The sequence below is a fragment of the Chamaea fasciata genome, unplaced genomic scaffold (assembly GCF_029207755.1).
Source record: "Chamaea fasciata isolate MVZ Bird 193981 ecotype frontalis unplaced genomic scaffold, bChaFas1.0.hap1 SCAF_2, whole genome shotgun sequence".
Lineage (NCBI taxonomy): Eukaryota > Metazoa > Chordata > Aves > Passeriformes > Sylviidae > Chamaea > Chamaea fasciata.
This window is the reverse complement of record NW_027094087.1, coordinates 100,870,590-100,889,266: the sequence shown is the minus strand read 5'-3', so window position 1 is coordinate 100,889,266 and position 18,677 is coordinate 100,870,590. Positions and strand designations below refer to the sequence as shown.

Genomic DNA, 18,677 nt, shown 5'->3' with positions numbered 1-18,677 from the left:
AATGCTGGACTGCATGTCCTGGTGAAAGTTGAAGCCATTAGCTCAGGCTGGAAGTTTCCCTCTCGGGGAGATGATGGGCACAGCTCAGTGCAGGCACTGGCAGCAGCCTGGTCTCACCAAGGCTGTGGTTGCTGCACAACCCATCAGGTAGCTGTTTCAGAGGGATCTAACAGACTGCAAGTCTTGGCTTTCAGCAAGTCTTTCTGGAGCTCAGAGGGAAAGAAGGGAGGTCCAGGAAAAGCAGTCCCTACTCCTCAGTTTGTTTCCAATTACCCCAAAGAATAAGAGACTAGCAGGGAAATATTTAAAGTTTTTTTAAAGCTGCACACAATAACAAAAAAAACTCATAGCCAGGATACATTAAAGAGGAAACCATCAAAAACTCTTACTGCTGACACCTCAACATTTGCCTAGAAGTGTCTCAGTTTACATGTGACAATGATGAAATGCCATCATGACACTCTTCCTGAGATGAAGACTGTGGGCTGGACACTTTCAGGGCCTTTTAACTTCTAGCAGTGCCTGCAGAGGGGCTTGGTGGGTTGGTACTGTTCAAAAGAGAGAACAGCAGAGATTCTTGCCCTGAAAGGAAGATAATCCATCTTGCAATGAGACTAGAGGAATGGTGGGCAACAAGGTGCTTCGGAGATGTTGCCCTGTGGAAACATCCCACGGAAACATCAGGCTTGTGGACAGATACAAGTGGCCTCTCAAATGGGGGAGTCAGCCAGGACCTGGCAGGGACCCACTGGGCACAGGAATCCTGGTTCTGGTCTGTTCCACACATCTGAGCCAAGCTAACTATGGAGAGGTGCTCTGGAAGAGACGTGTCAGGAGTAAGATCAGCTGTTGAACAAAGCCAGTGTTCTAGTGCAAAATCTGCATTTTTATTAAAGACATATTTTGGAAGGCCCATTCAAAAATACATTGTGCTCAGTAAAAATTAACCATTTTCATGCTGATAATTAAGGTTACCACAGGATTTTTTTTTTCTCTTTTAGAATATTTACAGCAACAATAGAAATTGTACAGAAGTAAAGAATGGAATACATGCTCAAAAAAAAAAAATTGGTAAGGTGTACCAACAACATGATACAAAGGGTTGTATACAAACACTTTACAAATGGTTTATTAACTTGCATGAAATCATCCTTAAATATTCAACACATTTTAAAATCAATTTGTATTCCAGGATTAAAAAGGCTAACACCACAACATATCCCTTCCACAACAGAAAGCATGGTAGATTTAAAAGTTTGTGCGCTTTAGATTTCTAGTAGCTGTGAAAAAACATCAAGGAATCTTATCCATGAATTTAGAAGTTTTGAAAGCTGCCTCCCCAGCCTGTTAATCTGTACTGGCAGATAGTGAAAAAATAAAAGATTTTCCTAAACTTCATTTTTCCTTCTTTCTTCCAAATGACACCAATTTAAAATTAAACATTCCACAGTGGAGACCTAAGCAGTCCTGGAATTTCTTACCAGATTAACCGGATTTTAAAATGCCTGCATAGAATTTCCAAAAAAATTACAGTTTGTGGGAAGATTTTAGCCTATTGTTCCATTTAATCCAAATATAAAGTTACTTCTTTCAGTTAGTCATATCCTTCAGTAGTACGAGTCTAAGATGTGCACTAGCAAAAAAAAAAAAAAAAAAAAAGAAGAAAAGGAAAGTCAAGATAGTTCCCTATGCTTGAAGTTTTGCCTTGTAACTGAAGAGTTAAAAGCTCTGCCACTGGATTTACAATGTCAGGAGTTTACACCAAGAGGGTCATATCCTACAGGAAAATTGAACAGCGGCTTCCACCTTGTGCTATGAACATGCTTTATGCCAATGGAAAGCTCTACGACAGCAGCTACTTCACAACGCAGTTCTACGCCTGTACAATTAAGATGCCACCTTGCATTTCTCAGAACGGATCCAGAGAAACAATGCCCTGTGAAAACAGAGACCTGGTGGAAGGAAAAGCCTGGTAGGCAGCGCGTTTTGGTGGGGGGCACAATGAGGTAAGGTATCTCACCCAGATGAAATGGAAAATTAAAATGAAGGAAATCCTGAGCAAGTCTAAGGATAGCTGTTTGAGTAAAACAGCAAATAGGGTGGAGTAGTAGATAAGGCCTCTAACTCCCTGAAAATCTGCACTAGAGAAACAACAAAGAACAAGGCAACTGCAATATTTGAGAACCGCAAGGGGAAGGCCAAGGGAAGACTGCAAAGCAGTGCAAAGGATGGCATTGGGATTCTAGAGGGAGAGCTCAGATGGCTTGGAGGTTTCAAAGTATTTCAGATGAAGGCCCAAAAATATTTTATTACATGGTTGCTAACAGTACCTAGAGGAAGAATCTTTTTAGATAACTCTTCAAAATTTGGAGTCAATAATAAGCTCAGAATAAACAAACCTAACCTCAACCACATTCTGCAAGAGAGAGGAGGTAGATTGACTTGCAGAGAAGACAAGAGATGTGCAGTCATTCTTAGGCTAAGACACAAATTCCATGTTCAGGCTCTTGGACCATGTTTCAAGAATCACTTTTGTTATGTTCTAGAAGAGCCTGAGAAGCAATCTGATTTGGTGGAATGAAAGCATCCAAACATAGTGGTGCCAGTCCTCTCACTCTTTGCATGCATCTTCCACTGAGTAGGTCACCCAGCTTTCGCATCAAAAAATTGGCTGCACACAACGTTACAAATCTGTATCCAAGCAGAACTCAGAACAAGGAAAATTCAGACTTAATTCATCAGATTTACCTATGCTGTCTCATGTGGTAGTTAAGACACTCCACTGAGAGAACAGATGACCTAACACAGCTTTTTTCTTACAACTGAAAGGGGATCTCCTACAAAATTTGCTTTGCTAATTTTAATGACATTTGCTTTGTGATTGCAAAATGAGGACTCTTCTGTTTCAGTACAACATTCAGAACAGCACAAGCCTTCACTTGCCTGATGAGCCTGAGCATTGATGCACTGCTGCTGCTTGACCATTTGAAAAAGGTGCCAACATCTAGAATTTCCAAGCTTTGTTATATTAAAAGGGTTTACTCAAATCACCCCCTTCTAAAAAAAGGCCAGAAGTTAAATGGCTTTTTTCCTCCTTCACTACAAACCCAGTTAATGAATGGTTAATATCATGATACCATCAGAAAGAGCTGTGTAGGGAAAGGCACCTGTTCTTAAATAGTGTCTTGATTTGAAGGTTATTCAAAAATGGTTACATAGGGCACATCACCTTTCCAACCACCTTCTGTGGCACTCCTATTTCAAATGGTGGGCCTACTAACATGAACAACCTAGATGCATGGTTTGTGATATTAGCCCATTAATAGATGTAGTATGCATGCTAGCTGAAATGGAAAAAAATAAACATTCATTGCCACCCCACAATTTGCAGTATATCATATATGGCTGTCCTTTTCATACTCTTTGTGTGACTGGGATGCAAATATTCTCCCAGCTCTACTCTGACAGTGATCAACACATACAGAATTAATTACATGCAAGTATTTTGAAGCACATCTCACTATCAAATCATTACAAGACAACAAAAAAATTAAATATGAATAAAACCCCCAATACTTCCAGAGCACAGCTCCTTTTTAAAGTGACTAGGTCTTGCCTTAGCTACCTAGATCACAACAGTGCTTTCAGAGCTGTATAATCTGTATTCCCATAGATTCCCTGTGTTCTAATAGGGAGGTCTACAGAACTGTTGAGAATATAGAGCTTTTTCTGAGTCAACCCAGGAGTCTACTCAGCTAACACCTCATCAGCTTTTGAAGAAAAAAAAGAAAAGGTTGGTATGCAGTTTTTTAAACAAGTGAGATTCATCTCCTAAGAGATCTAACTGCAATGACAAGGAGGGTGAAGAGCCAAACAAAGGCCACTGCTTCCTGAAGAGTCACTCCAGCCTTGGTCCCAGAAACAGGTTGGTGTGGTAGAGAGAAAGGTGACAAGCCAAATGACGACCTGAGGATGCCTCATGCACTTGGAAGTTTGAAGCCTGCTTTAATATTGATCTAAAAGAACAACTGGTGTTTGGGGAATGTTTTAAGAGACAAATCTGGGGTCATTGACTTCCTGCCAAGAACTCTGCCCAGTGCTCTCCCGGCAACATCTCAGAGGGGCAACAAAGCTTGGACTGCAATAAATGGAGCAAAAAGTGTTGAACAAGTCAAAGGGACTGCTCTCTGTGGCCAGGTCTGCTGAAAATAGATGTTGTTCTAGGTTAATACATTTACACGGCAGTTAAAACGACAGCTTAGACACTTATACAATTTCAGTTAGGATGAACTTAAGGTGCTTTTTTTTCAATTAAAAAGAGCTCAAGAACTATAACAAAAACATATAGACAAGTTTAGGCAGCTTGAGTTCTGCAAAATGACTACAATTAATTTCTGAAACTTAGTTTCTTTTTATTCACATCATCAGTGATGCCATAAGGCAAGATTGCCAAAGAATAAAATGCAGTTTAACTAGGATCCTTTATACTAAATAAATCTATAGAGCATGTAGTACAGGACTCACAGACCAGTGAAAAGGAAAGCTCACACCTACAAAATAGTTTGCACTGTAATTCTCTTCCTCTTTATTAAGTCAGAAAATCTCAGTCACAACAATAAGACTCCTTAGAAGACCTCGACAAAATTACATTAGCCATATTCTAACTATTGGGAAGCTAGACCAAGTTAAAAATACACAATTCATCCCAGCACCAGCTGGCCGAGCTGCTGGAATTTCTTGAAGAAAGAAAATACTACATACATTCAACACAATTTATTATTCAACTGAAAGCTACTACAGTTTGTTGAATTCAAGAGGAAAATGCAGAAAAAAAATTCTGTAAACATGGGCCACCAAATACTCAAACATTCCTTGGGTCACCTTTGAAGATCTGCTAACTACTTTGAACAGCTATATGTACAGTCAGGGATTACCCTGATTTAACTTAATGGGTACAGAGAAAAAAAAAAACCTTTAGAAACATTTTTCCTTGCTAGAAATTCTAATAACCACATATAGCCCAGTATCATCATCCTCAGCATGAAGATCTTACCAGCAAGCTAAAAACCTTGCAGAACCAAGAGGATACAAATCCACGAAGCACAGGAGAGTCTAGACTGAACATTCCCTGTAAGACTGAATGCAGAATCATCAAGGCTGAAAGAAACCTTTGGGATCTTCCAGTCCAACCACCAAGCACCCCAGTCACCCCTAAACCATATCTCCAAGTGCCACATCCAGATGCCTCTCAAACACTTCCAGAGCCAGTGACTGTACCACGTCCCTGGACAACTGATTCCAATGCCTGAACACTCCTTCAGTGATCTTTTTTCCCTAACATCTAATTAGAACCTCTGCTGGCCCAACAGAAGGTGGTTGTGCCATCACACATCTTTTCATTTGGGACATGGGAGAAGAGGCTGACCCCACTTGGCTACACCCTTCCTTTCAGGTGATTTCAGAGCAATGGGGTCCCTCCTGAGATTCCTTTTTCCAGACTAATCACCCCCAGCTCCCTCAGCCACTCTCGTAAGACTTGTGCTCCAGGCCCTCCATCAGCTCTGTTGCCCTAAAAAAGACATTCACACCACACTGCTTAGAGCCCCACTCTCTCAGTGCTTTTGTGAGGGATTTCAGTGGCATCAGCCCTTTTCAAGGCAGGGCTAACAGGGCTCATGTAGCTGTAACCAAGCAATGAATATAACAGAGACTGCTAAAATAAGCTGCTAAACTCTGACAGTGACGACAAGTAAATATCACAATATCTTTCCTGGATGCCCACTGAACTTAGAAAAAAACTGAATACCCTTTCATGTCTATTGTATTTATATATGCTATATATATGATATATCAATACAGTATATATCATATATAGAGAGATATTATGTATCATATCTATCTATAGAAAAATCACATGCACATTTCTTGCAGGCAACTGACAAAGGAAGAATTCCTATTTTGTAATTTTTTTTAATTTAGTAGACGTATTTTTAGTCCTGGACAAAACTGATATAACATCCTTCCATACTGTTCTTTCTGACAACAATTTTTACAGTAGTGGTGCCAAATTTGCTGTTGTTAGAACTTTGGTATGACTCAAGAGGTACTGAACAGCATGTCCAGTTTGCATTGTTATCCAAGTCGGAAGTTCAGCTTTTACTGCCTGGCTGCTTCTATTAACTACATCTATGGCTAAATCATCCAATTTACATTCAGGTTAATCTCTTTTTGGAAAAGACAGTGTATTTGCAAGTACAGGTGTCTTATGAGGACAGCATCTTGAAAAACAAATTATGCTGCAGAGTAATGAGGGAGTAGAACTAATGTGTTTAAAAAGGAAAGATTGTATTGTTCTGACACTACAGGCCTGGCTCTCCTCTTATTGCACGAAGTTTAGACTGGCATAACTCTTTTGACTCCTACTGGTTCACCTTTGATTTACTTTACTGGTAGCAAGACAAGAATCAGGGTGTGTATTTGCTACACTTGACATTCACCAAGGTAAAGGCAGTTTTAACTAAGTTGAACAGGAGACTGGAACCCAAGATCTAGTATTTTGCTGAGACTGGTAGCTGAACTGGGTATGGGAATATTTGGATAGTAAGACCAAAGGAGAAATCAAGTTGCATGGCAACCTTCTCCCTCAATGTCCAAATATCAGATTTGTAGCTTTAAATACATCTTGAAATATAATAAAAAGTGCAAGAGTAGTTTAAATTCTAATACAGTGTTTATCTTATTAGTTAATAGATTGCTAGAGATGTAAAATACACATATGCATAAAAGCTTATACCATGATCTGCAGTGCCATGCTATGCTTAAGTGTCGAAGTTTTGCATTTCACTTGCAATTCATGCTGTGTTTCTTTGGTTTTCACCCCTGCTATTAAGTGGAAGAGCACCTGCTTTCGCTTGTAGTCATGGGGCACTTCATCTCTTTAGAAGAAACAAAAATTTGGTACTGGGGCTCTGTGCTCTTGATGCTGATGCAGAAATCCCATCAATATTACTTGGAAAGCTAAGGACACAGGGGAGAACATACCACATTTAGATTACTGTACAGTTCTGCAGTCTCTTACATTTAGCCAATACTTCTAACAAAATAGCCCATAATAAAGCTTGGAATCAAATGTTGTCTTTTGTTTGTTACCAATAATGCCTATAATACTGGGCTCTCATAGCCAAGCAAGATTCATACTGTTACAGTCACGTTTATATCCACATTCAACTTCCTTTTATTAGAAGTATAATACTGCACTTTATATCACAAATGTATAAAAAATATGGCAGATAGTGTCATAACAATACTTTTCTTTTAAATGAGTATATTTAAAAAACAGACAGTTATTTTCCATTTATATATATATTTATATATAGAATAAAATACTCCTGATGCAATATATAAATGTTACTGTTAGTTTTTTATAGAAACTACTGTAGCTGTTGCACTGCTTCACAATGTTTCAAACAGCTCAAAATAACTTTACATTATAACATAAAAGATATGATTATAACAGTACGATATTAGGTCATCATAAATAAATATTACAAATCCTATCAAATATGGAAGTTTAAAAAACAAATTTAAGACATACAATTTAACTTTAAACCCTTAACAGGGATACACTTTTATCACATAAACCCCACTGTTTTAACTAGGCAGCAAAAAATGTAGTAAGGGCATAGGCCTAGACAATGTTTTCACCCTTATAAGTGCCAATACATACCAGAAGTTTCCCAGCTTTCAGACAGAGATGTGCACTAAGCTGGAATGTAAATGAGAGAAAATGACAATGCATTTTTCTCCCTGACCGGCACACACTCTGCCTGGCATCCAGTGACATTTCTGATGACAGGTAATTCATAGTTCCACTTGTGTTCCTGTATAATCCCTGACTCTCTCGTGGTGCCGAACAGCATAGCTCCACATGTACATATTGCACACCTCTATAAAGCTGAAAATGCAGTCTCACCATCACCAGAACCACCACCGCTCCCCCGTGCCGCTCTGCACCCACACTGGTCTGTTCGCTGGAGCGCCGTTACAAGGCCGTCTCTTTGAGATCGTTCAGGTTCGGCATTCGCGCCCGGTTTGTTCGGCTGTAGGTGTGCCCGTTCTGTCCGCTCTTGGAAGGCAGCTGGTCCGAGTAGGGGGGCCCCTCACTCACGGCCCTGTTCACGGGGGACACGTGCCAGGTGGGCTCCAGCTGGCTCGGGATCTGCAGCGTCGGCCGGCTCTTGGGCTGCGCCTCCGGCCGCACGTTGCTGCTGCTGCTGCTGGAGCTCTGACTCATGGGGTGAATTCGCACTTCAGGAAAAGGAGCTTTGGCTGGCTGGCTGGGTAGGGGCTGGAAGCGGGGCTCAGCAGCGACAGGATGGTTTGAGGAGAGGTGTAAGAGCTTCCGAAGAGATTTTAACGGCTGGCTCTGAAAGACACGCACAAATGCTCCATCATATCAGACCTCCCATAAAAAAGCCGTCCTATCCTAAACTGAACGGCCTGAACTTCTTCACTTTTAGTTCGTATTTGTTTGATATATTTCATTCCAAGCTAGGACTGCACACCTGAGAAAATGTCTTCTCATCACAGTCCAATCTATTAGCTACCTGAAAAGATGGAACCTTTTTTCCCTTAGAAAAAAATTGCTCCCATCAATTATTTTATCCTTGTTTCCTTTGAAAATGCAGGCACAGACAATCGCATCAACTGTCCATCTGTCACTTCTCCTTCCTGCTATTAACTTAAGAACCTCAGCCACATTTTATGAGGAACAGATTTCAGAAATACTAGTTCTTAAAAATGTTGTGAACATAAATTAGGGGTTAGAGAGAGTCTTGAGTAACCATCTGCACTGAAACAAGGTCTGGCAGAACTCAGAAGTTATTTTGTTTGCTGGCGGCTGGGTGATAGACGGCTCTAGTCTCCCGCAGCTTCTTTCACTGGTGAGCAGGTTGAAGGTGATACAGGGTTACTGAAAATGGGCAGCAAGAGCCTGGGGAAGCCTGTGTACACAAAGTGGTATGAAAGCAGTCTCATTAAATTCCACAGCTCACAGAGCAACTTGTTTCTTCAAACACTGCAGATGCAACAAACCCTCTTTTCCAGTTTCCAATGTGACAATAATGGAGCAGGGCACTGACACTCCCTCCCAAATACTGCCCACTGAGCTGGTTTTAGAACTGGAGAAAATAAAGTTGCACTAGTGCAGTGCTATGCTCCAAAAATGTAGCCAGCTGAAACTGCAGTCTGTGCCAAGTATCAAACTCTGCTGAGCAGCTGCCAGCCCTGAGGATTCACCATTCCTTATAGAGCTGACCTGAGGGTTTTTTACGCACCGCATCGCTACCATAGACGTGCACTGAAACACTGCTTGCCTATAATACAAAAACACAACCAATATTTCGAAGGGCACAAAGACTGACACAGGACATTCAGTCTCTCTTTTCCTTGTCATTCATGTCCACGTTTTAAAAGAATTATGCAGGACTGCAGGTACACGATTTTTTACATCCACTGAGCAAGGAATCAGAATGTTGGGAAAAAATGTCAAATGCAATTCTTCTATTCACCAGAGAAAAAGCTGTCAAGATACATCAGTGATATTAATATATAGGGAATTGATAATGCCACTTACATGAGGCTGGATTTCTGTCATCTTCTCAGGATGCCAATCCTTCTGCCTGCTGCTCTGGTGATTGGAAGAATGAATGGCTTTCTGTAATGCCAAGAGATCCTGACCTTCAGTGTTAGGCATCTGCAACAAAATATTAAATACTGGTCTCCTAATATTTTCTTAAGAATAGCTGTAAATAATTTCCCACAGTTAATTACAGAACACAAGTGAAGCCCATTACTGCAGCAGAATTGCAATGACCTCTCAATAATTCTCCCCACAGTAAGAGCATGTGGCCGTGGACATCATGCAGATTTGCTCTACCCTTAGCCCTTAAAGCATTCACATGCTGTTAGTGTCATTTGCTGTAAGAAAGAGCAGTTAAACAAGGCCTTAAAAATAAAATTAAAAACAAAATATTGTTGAGCCTCATCTTCATTTAAAAAGCATTCCATACTGCAGTTAAGACCATGGATCAGTTCTATAAATTTGCTCCAGAGTGAAGCAGACCAAAATCCCTCTAAACTGATGTCTTGACTGACATCACAAAACCAAGAGCTTTCTCTATTCCCATCTTCCTTCTCCTCCACAAATATCCCAAACCAAAGCAAAAATTAGGAAACAGATGAAACTTTGTGGCAGAAAGGTAATTTAAAACTTACATGTAGCTTTTAATCTCATTTCAAGAATTCTAAGTAAAAAGAGGACAGTCAAAATATAATCTGTTTTTAATGCAAGCTGTCTTTTATCATGAACAATCACGACAAACAAAAATACAGACAAGACGCATGAGCTAAAGTTCTTTCCAGATAATCCATTGTTAGTATTTGATTTATTTTAATTTATATATAAAGGAATAGTTTGTATAAAATTATGTATTTACAATATATTTATAAACCAAATCAGGTTAATTTTTTTCTGAATGAAACATAATGAGACAGTTTAATTTTAAAGATACATAATTTCACAACTATTTCCCTTCCTTAGTTTTACTCCCAAGGCTCATTCTCTCTGGAACTATGTGTGGTACATTTTTACTACAGCAAATACTAAAAAAAAGGTTTTTTAGGCACAATCTGTTTCAATAAAACTGCCAATTTTACTTAAATTTATTGAACTGGCCCAAGATACTTAACTGGCATGAAGAGGAAGTGATATCATGAAAATAAACCACATGCTGCTGTAGTCAGTAAAACAAATTTACTGGAGCATTTTACAGTGTTACTGTACTTAAAAATTAATACCATTGGTAGAGTGACTACAGGAAGTTTTTTCAAAGAAGAACTATGCTTTAAATTATTCTTTGAATTAAAAAGAGGAAAGAGGGATTTCTTGATGCTTGGATTCTCGCCGTTGGTTGAGTCTGTCTGCAATATAAGACACAAAAACTAAATGCACAGTATTTCAATTCAAGAGATCTGCCCCATACTATGCTAACTCTTCTTTTTTCTTTTTTTTAATTCGACTATACATGTTATCAAGCCTATAATTTGCTTTCGGAAAATACAATAACGATTGAAAAAAGCCTATGGAACAAATTCAAGGAACTCAATGCATAGAAAGCATGTAAAAAAAAGATCAGCACACCTATTCTAATTCATATCCATGTTCATTAGGAATACAGAATGTGTTTATTTCAAAGGCTTTTGGAAATAACTGGTAGCTCTTGTTGACTTTACTGAGCTTTGAATTAAATCCTGTAACTCTGGCAATAATTTTTATTTTTGATAATGACCTAAAGTAGTATGACATTTCTTATTTTTATATAAAGAAAATATTAAAGATACACTAACAATAATAGGAGTTGGTTTCAGAATGAGCAGTTGGTAGTTACTCTAGGGGGAAAAAAGCATTCTATTTTTAACTTGCAATAAGAGCTAAGGCTCCAAGATGAATTATTTCAGTTCTAATATAAATAAGTCATTAGCAACTTCACATATAGCTGCAAGTACACTGGCTGTTTTGTTTTAATTTCTGGAGCACAACCAAAGAGCTTACCAGTGGATGCATGAACAACAAACGGAATATAAGGTACTAGAATTATAAATGGGTCTATTTTTCCCCTGCTCAGGCACAATAAGGACAACAAGCAGTAAGGATAACAAGCATAGGACACATATATTGTGCCTTGCATTTTCCTGTCTATCAGAAGAAATCTTTATTTTGCAATAGAATTATTACATGACTAAATACAATCACAAATGCACTACCAAAAGCAAAGGCTTTCAAACTGTTTCCTCCGGTTCTAGATTCCATCCAAGTTAACGAAAATCAATAATTAGCATCGTTTATGTTTAGGAACTTTATGGTCAGAAGAATTTCCTGTTTCAGATTCAGTAAATTATAAAGGAACGAAAGCATTGCTAATAGAAATGCTCACCTGCAACTGTTTTTTTCCAAAGCAGATAATTTCTTCAGACCCATAGCTTGAAATAAGTGCCAAAGTCTGCAAAACTCAGGCTCCTCTGAAGACAGTGCCTACTGACATTGTGCACAACCCTCATGGATATCAAATTGTTTGGAGGCGGATGACATAAAACTGTGATTCTAACAATCCTCAAAACCTCTTGCTACATTACTAAAACACTTGAAACCATGAAAAGGAGAATGGGTAAGAACAGCTCTGCAGAAACAATACTGCAAAGAATTCCCATAACAGGCAGTAACAATTGCTACCCCACGAGGCACCTGGAGAACCCTAGGGAGAATGATTCATGGGAACAACCTGCAGGAAGAAGCGTGAGGAACTGGGATCAATTCTGGGCTATTAGGTATTTTGAGAATGACATTACTAAGATATCTTCAACCCAATTTCAGGTATCTTCTACGACTCCTGTGATGATGATCACCAGCAAAATGAGACTTGCCAAAGGATATCAGAGGTAAATCATAGCCAGCTATTATGTGTTTCCTAGCTCTGTGACAGTCCTCAGGCCTAGTTTGTTATTTCTGGCTGAAAGTCTGTGTTTGAGTAAATAACTGGAATTTCATACTTGTAGGACTCTACATGAATTGTAGGTCTCAGAAAAAAAAAAACAAAAAAACCCAAACCTTGGGTAGTCACAAGCTGCCTAATACGAATTTTAATAGGAATTCGTAGAAAACATTATATGTGTAGTAGAAGAGCTAGTATTACAGTGCTGTGAACAGCTTTTACTACTAATGCCAAATCTGGTGCTGAATTGAAGGCACTAATTTTCTTTTGTGCTGAAAGATCCTAAAGACTGTCCCAACATTTGTTAGGTAGATGTCTTCAACTAACAGATGAAGAAGAACTAAGAACAGTGTCTGAGCCAGACACTTGTACACACATCAGTGGTACAGTCTATGCCTAGATACTGTCCTGGTAATCAGCTGTAAATGGAAATGAAAGGAGATTTTTCTGGTTCTGGTTTGATCCAAAACTCAAGCTGATCTCAGCAATTTTCTAGCTGAGGGTGAAAGAGTTGTATCACTATATTATGTCACTAATTTATTCATCTTTCTGTGAGACATCAGCTCCATTTACAGTTTTTCCCCTTCCCTCTCTCTCTCCGTTCCTCTCTACCCCTCCTCTTAAGAGTGAGAAGAAAAAGGAGTAAGGATTATATATAAATCTGCCTTAGCTTATAATCAGCAATGATTTTGGTAGTTACAGATCAAGAACAAGTGATTTTGATTTAGGTGTTTTGTAAAATGTCAGGTTTTGAGAGGCAACGCAATCCAGTATGTATTTCTTCCACAGAATTTAATGGGGAGGTAATTAATAAACCATCTATCAGCTGAGCTATTGAAGTGTTGTCTGTCACCATGTCTGGATGGCTGGAATCAGAGCACAGTATAGCAATGCAAATTAACCACTTTTTTTTTTTTTTTTTCTTTCTTTCCCACTTGAAAATGCATCACTGGAACCAATGGCCTTAGGTGTGTTATCCTTACATGGACATTTTGGTATCAAACAGTCCCAGAGCTATAATCTAGACACTTAATTCAGTTATTTAATACAAATGATCCTATTTGAACTGCATACAGTTATGAGGGTGAACAAGTTCAGAAGGAGAGGTAGATGCCATTGCTGTAAATCCCATCAAGCAGGAAGGTGAGGTCCATTTCTGAGTGCTAGTTAATATACATATGCACATATTCCACACAGTTCAAAGAAATTTAAAAAAAACCCAAAACAACAAAAAACCTGATAATCACTCCTCTCTCCCAATTTTCAACAGATCAGCCCTCCACCAACATTCAGTCACATCACCTCACTCCTTAACAGCAAATATTTTCATAAAATCACTCCCCTTTGCCAGGAGTACGCATGATTTACTCAGTTCTGAGAATCTTCAAAACTCTAACTGCATTTACACTTACAGGAACATTACAGTTTTGATGTTTTACTGTTTCCAGAGCTGTCATTTAAGAATGATATTATGTTTAGATTACTTCAGTTCCTAGGGATATCTTTGTAATAAAACTTTGTGAAATTATAGTATACCACTACTTTCTGATAAAACAAAGTCCTTTCTCTTTCCCAAAAACTGTATGAAAATGTATGAGACATTGAAGATTTATACTGAATAACAAAAGTCACAATCCATTCCCTCAAGAAAACATAAAACACTTAAGAATGGTTAAAACACATCATCCTTATTCCAGTCATGGAATGTAGCAAGAAGACAGAGGCTGTTACCAAGACACTCTCAGGAAAAAAAAACTGGAAAGAATTCTCATTTGTAACAATTTTATTTTCTCTGTGTGGGTGCCAGAAACTATTTAAGCACTGGGGACAGGCAGCAATGAATTTTCTATTCTTGGAATGGTATCACCATATCCCAAAAAAGAATTTGTTGCAGCATCATCTTTAAACTTGCATCAAAACTGCCTCTCAAAGGGTTTGAATGCAAACAAAGGTGCACAGGACTAGTAAGTGAAGAAACATTTGAAAAGGCAAAAAAATCAACCCTCAACAGAAGAAGAATTTGACTTTCATATAGTGAACGGAGAAAATAAAAGAACAAGTGTATACAAACACACAATCATAAAATGGTACGGTACTAATCTAGCATACTAAAATGGTATAATTCGAAATGAATAAAAGAATTCTTCTATTAGAAATGCTGTGTACTTACATTTTGAGATTTCTTCTTTTTCTTTTTTATTGCCCTGAAAAAACCTTGCTTTTCTTTCTCCTTGAGCTGTTCTGAGTGACTGTTAAGATTTTCAGGACTTTTCCTAAATATGAAATAAGGTATTGTAAGAGAAATTTTATTATGGTATTACTTTGTAAATTCTGTGTAATACTGAGATCTGATGCCAAAGAATGCAGATTACTGATTAAAGTAAAAAGATACTGAATGTTTTAGCATTCATTGGTTCCAGGGTTACTACACAAATACCAGATAGACTTATTACAAGGGATAGGAGGTACACAGTGTTAGGGTAAAATGATTAGTTTAAACCAATGAATAGTTATTTAGGGAAAAGGAAAGCATGCATGTGTTCTTTTAAGCCAGAATTTAATACTCAAACCAAAATATCACACACGAGGTCTTTAAGAGAAATGAAAAGCATATCTGAGAGAACATACAAATGGTGATGAGCTATAAAGCACAGGTCCCGTTTATCCATTGCTTGCCGGAGAACCAGGAGTTGCAAAGTTGGCCAGAGAGAACCACTTTCAATTGCACTTCCTGACTCTTGCTGACACGAGTCCAAATTTATCATCAGGGAAGCTGGGGATCTACTGTTGTCCATTTCAACTTAAAATGTTCAGTTAGTTTGTTTAGCATGAGTAAAACAGTGCTGGCAAAAGGAGGTGACCCAAAAATGGAACAGGTGACTTGCCTGAAGACTGAATTTCTGCCTTTGAACTCTTAACTGACACATCTGAAGCGACTACAGCTGATAAATAACATGTTACTTTCAATATACACAGTAAACCGTGCACATACAGTGCTTATAGAGGGTGAAAAGATGGTTTGTAAGGACAGTGATGAGATATAACTGAATGCAGTTCTAGTGCCCTTTAAAATAGCTTGAAAATTGAAAATGGTGCAGGAAAGCATCAGAGAACTATTTTCAGAGATTTTAATCTTTTTAGTGTGTTTAAAAACACATCCAAACAAGCCCAAATATTTAGTTTCCTTGATCATGATGCAGAACTACTTATCCAGAAAGAAATTACAGAATACTAGAAAAATCTTTAAACTGACAGGCAAAGACATAACATGAACAAGTAGGTGGATGATGAAGCCTAAGAAGTCATATTAGAAATAAGGCACTGATTTTCACAATAATATCATTAACTGCCAGAACAAAGTCCTTCGTGAAGTGGATTTTCCATCTTTGACATTTTGAATCAGGACCCAATACTCATCTGGGAGAAACACAGCCAGCCAACAGGTCTGCCTCTGGGCCTGGATCCAAGAGGATGGACAACATTTAATAGCAACTAACATACAGGAAGTCATATTGGGTCATTTAATAGACCCTTTTCACACTTAAATTGCAGGAAAACAAAAAAGAAACTATTCCATTGTCTTGATGGAAAACCTAAAGCAAAGCCACTGTTTTAAGGGCTCTGTATGACAAACAGGAGCAGCTTTTCTTGGAGCGACTGTAATGTAGCAACATTTAACCGTCTAATATAGTTGTCACTGGCTTCTAATTCTGGCTTTAAATGCTATGCTATCAGCTGGTGATTCAGCTGCTACTACATGCCAGGCTGATTTCTTTTTTTTTCCTAAATAAATGTGAAAAACATAATTGGGTAGAAATCACTGGAGTCATTCTCCTTATTGTTAAAACCATCTTCACTCTGGTAGGCGGTATCAGTTCCTCAATTTCTACACAAAACCACCTTGAGCTTGAAATGTTACCTGGCTCTAAGCAGAAATGCAAGCAGGGTTTAAATCCTGTAACAGAGTGCAAGTGTTCATTAATAGAATGGTCTTAGCAAAAAGATCCATAGGCAGGAAGTATGGCAGAAATTTTCCTAATTTAGATTTTTGGGAACTTTTATCTAGATGCAGAAAATACATTCAGGTGCAGGACAATATACATTTAATGTGGACATTAAAACACTACTACAGGGAAAAAACTCTAGTTTAACCTAATTATTATATTTATAACACATATTTTAAATACACTGGATTGCTAAGGATTACTGTTGCTGTCGTGTCCCTGTATTTGGTACTACTCTAAGTGATGTGACAGGTGTAAGGCATTCTTATGCAAGCACCAAAGAGAAAGCCAAAGAGTAAAGACTGCTGATAGCTTTGGATTCAGTGAACTCAGGAATCTGACTTGACAGAGACAGAACACAGGCTGAATTATTTACTAAACAATTTTTACTTGATTTGTTTGAAAAGTTGGAGGAAAGCATATACCCCAAGTATCCTTCTTGTACTCAGAGAGTCATGTAAATGGGGCTAAGAATCTTCTGAGCCGTTCCCCAAAGGAGCTCCTGTGCATCCACATCTGCAAGCATATCCCAAACCATAGCCCCAGTGCAAATTATCAACCCGATGACTTGGCCACGGAGGAACCAGTGTCAGATCATAAGCAAGACCCCAGGAGGTTACTTTACACTACCCTTTAAATTTTTCCAATGTCTTGCTATAGCTTTTCTACTACAAAGTCTATTCCAAAATGGAGATGCTACATTCTAAAAGGTGAAGTTAATCTTCAGAGTGAAGCTTGGAACAATTTTTGCCATACTTTTAGAAAGAGATTCACTCAAGTGTGATTCTTTTCTTTGGCCCAGTGAACCTGGATGAGAAAACTGCTCTCCACAGCAGTTGAGCAGAGAGGAGAGAAATGTAATTCTGCACCATGATTTCCTCTTTATGGCTACAGTGACCAGAGAGAATTGGAAAATAAGGGGCTGAGAACTGCTCATTTTCAATTGCTGCTTACCCAAAAGCCAGTGGTTTTATACTGAATAGTTTATGTCATTAACTCCTATGACTCATATTGCAGTACAGTTGTCTGAAAAAGCATTGACCTTGAAAAGCAACTGCTTCAAAACACATGCTCATTATGTGAAGAGAGTGAACATATATAGCATTATAGCAGGAAGCTTCAACACCAGGATTTTGTACTGAGTAAAAATAGAGCAGAACATTTTGATCGATGATGAAACACTGGGATATTTTAGGCATCCCAAAAGATGATTTTCAGATAATGGACAGTACAGGAAAAAATTAGGATTATCAAAAAATCTGTATGGTAGAGTCACACAACATGAAACTCCTACAAACATACTGCAAGTATTTTGGTATTTTGCAGAAAGCTTCAGCCTCTTGAAAGCAAACAGTTCCACCAGAATCTTTTAGTGCTGTTTTAGTAGCAAATAAGAGTAGTCCCAGAGAAGAGCGCCCACTCAGAGAGCTCATTCTCAAGCAGAAACCAAAGGCAAAATGTGTTGAGTTTTGTTATTTTATCTTTGTGCATCTTTTTTATGCTTAGGACATACAATGTAGAACACATTGGTTATTCTGGTCTGAAACACTTGGAAAAGGCCTAGGTACGAACAGAAATTCTGTGATTATCACTCTTATTTATTTGCCCTAGTAGGAAAGGTATCCAGCTTCATGCAGGTGCAACGAGGTGTAGCAGCAAACATGCATGTGGCAAGCAAGCTGATGTGCTTTCACATTAACTAAAAAGGAAAAATAGGAAGCATGTTGCATTCATGCTGCCACAGAGAGATTCGTATTGCGGACAGCTCTTTTTGGGAGGCAATCCCTCATGCTTGTTTTAGTTATTCTTCAGCAACCCTAATCTCAGCAGGCAGCCTGGCTTGGAAACCCTCGACTACTCCCTTTACTGATCCAATCACAATTACATGAGTAAGGTTTTTGTCTAATGAAGGAGTTACTGAAATAGCTGAACTTTTCTTTGGAAGATAAATGACAAACACTAATTCTCCAAGTCAGCTTTTAGTTTTACGCAAAGCAAGACCCTTAAGGGGCAGTTACACAGTTACCATTCAGCAAAGGTAAGAAAATGTCAGAAATTAACGAAACAATTCAAATAGATAGTTCAAGATAAAAATCTCAATCCCACAAGCTGAAGCCCACAGTAA

At 38.4% G+C, this 18,677-nt stretch overlaps 1 protein-coding gene across 3 annotated transcripts in view; it reads right to left on the bottom strand.

Annotated features, from left to right (window-relative positions):
- Positions 1-865: 865 nt before the first annotated feature.
- CDKL5 (cyclin dependent kinase like 5) overlaps positions 866-18,677 on the bottom strand; it is a 131,007-nt gene continuing 113,195 nt past the window's right edge. For 2 of the 3 annotated variants that reach the window (XM_066176895.1, XM_066176897.1), the window contains 4 exons: positions 14,719-14,821; positions 10,858-10,980; positions 9,635-9,754; positions 866-8,425 (listed from right to left, as the gene is read on the bottom strand). In XM_066176895.1, coding sequence (XP_066032992.1) covers positions 8,042-8,425; positions 9,635-9,754; positions 10,858-10,980; positions 14,719-14,821 — 730 coding nt within the window. In that variant the 3' untranslated portion in view covers positions 866-8,041. The remainder of the gene's footprint in view (positions 8,426-9,634; positions 9,755-10,857; positions 10,981-14,718; positions 14,822-18,677) is intronic. The other variant, XM_066176896.1, reaches the window with a different exon arrangement.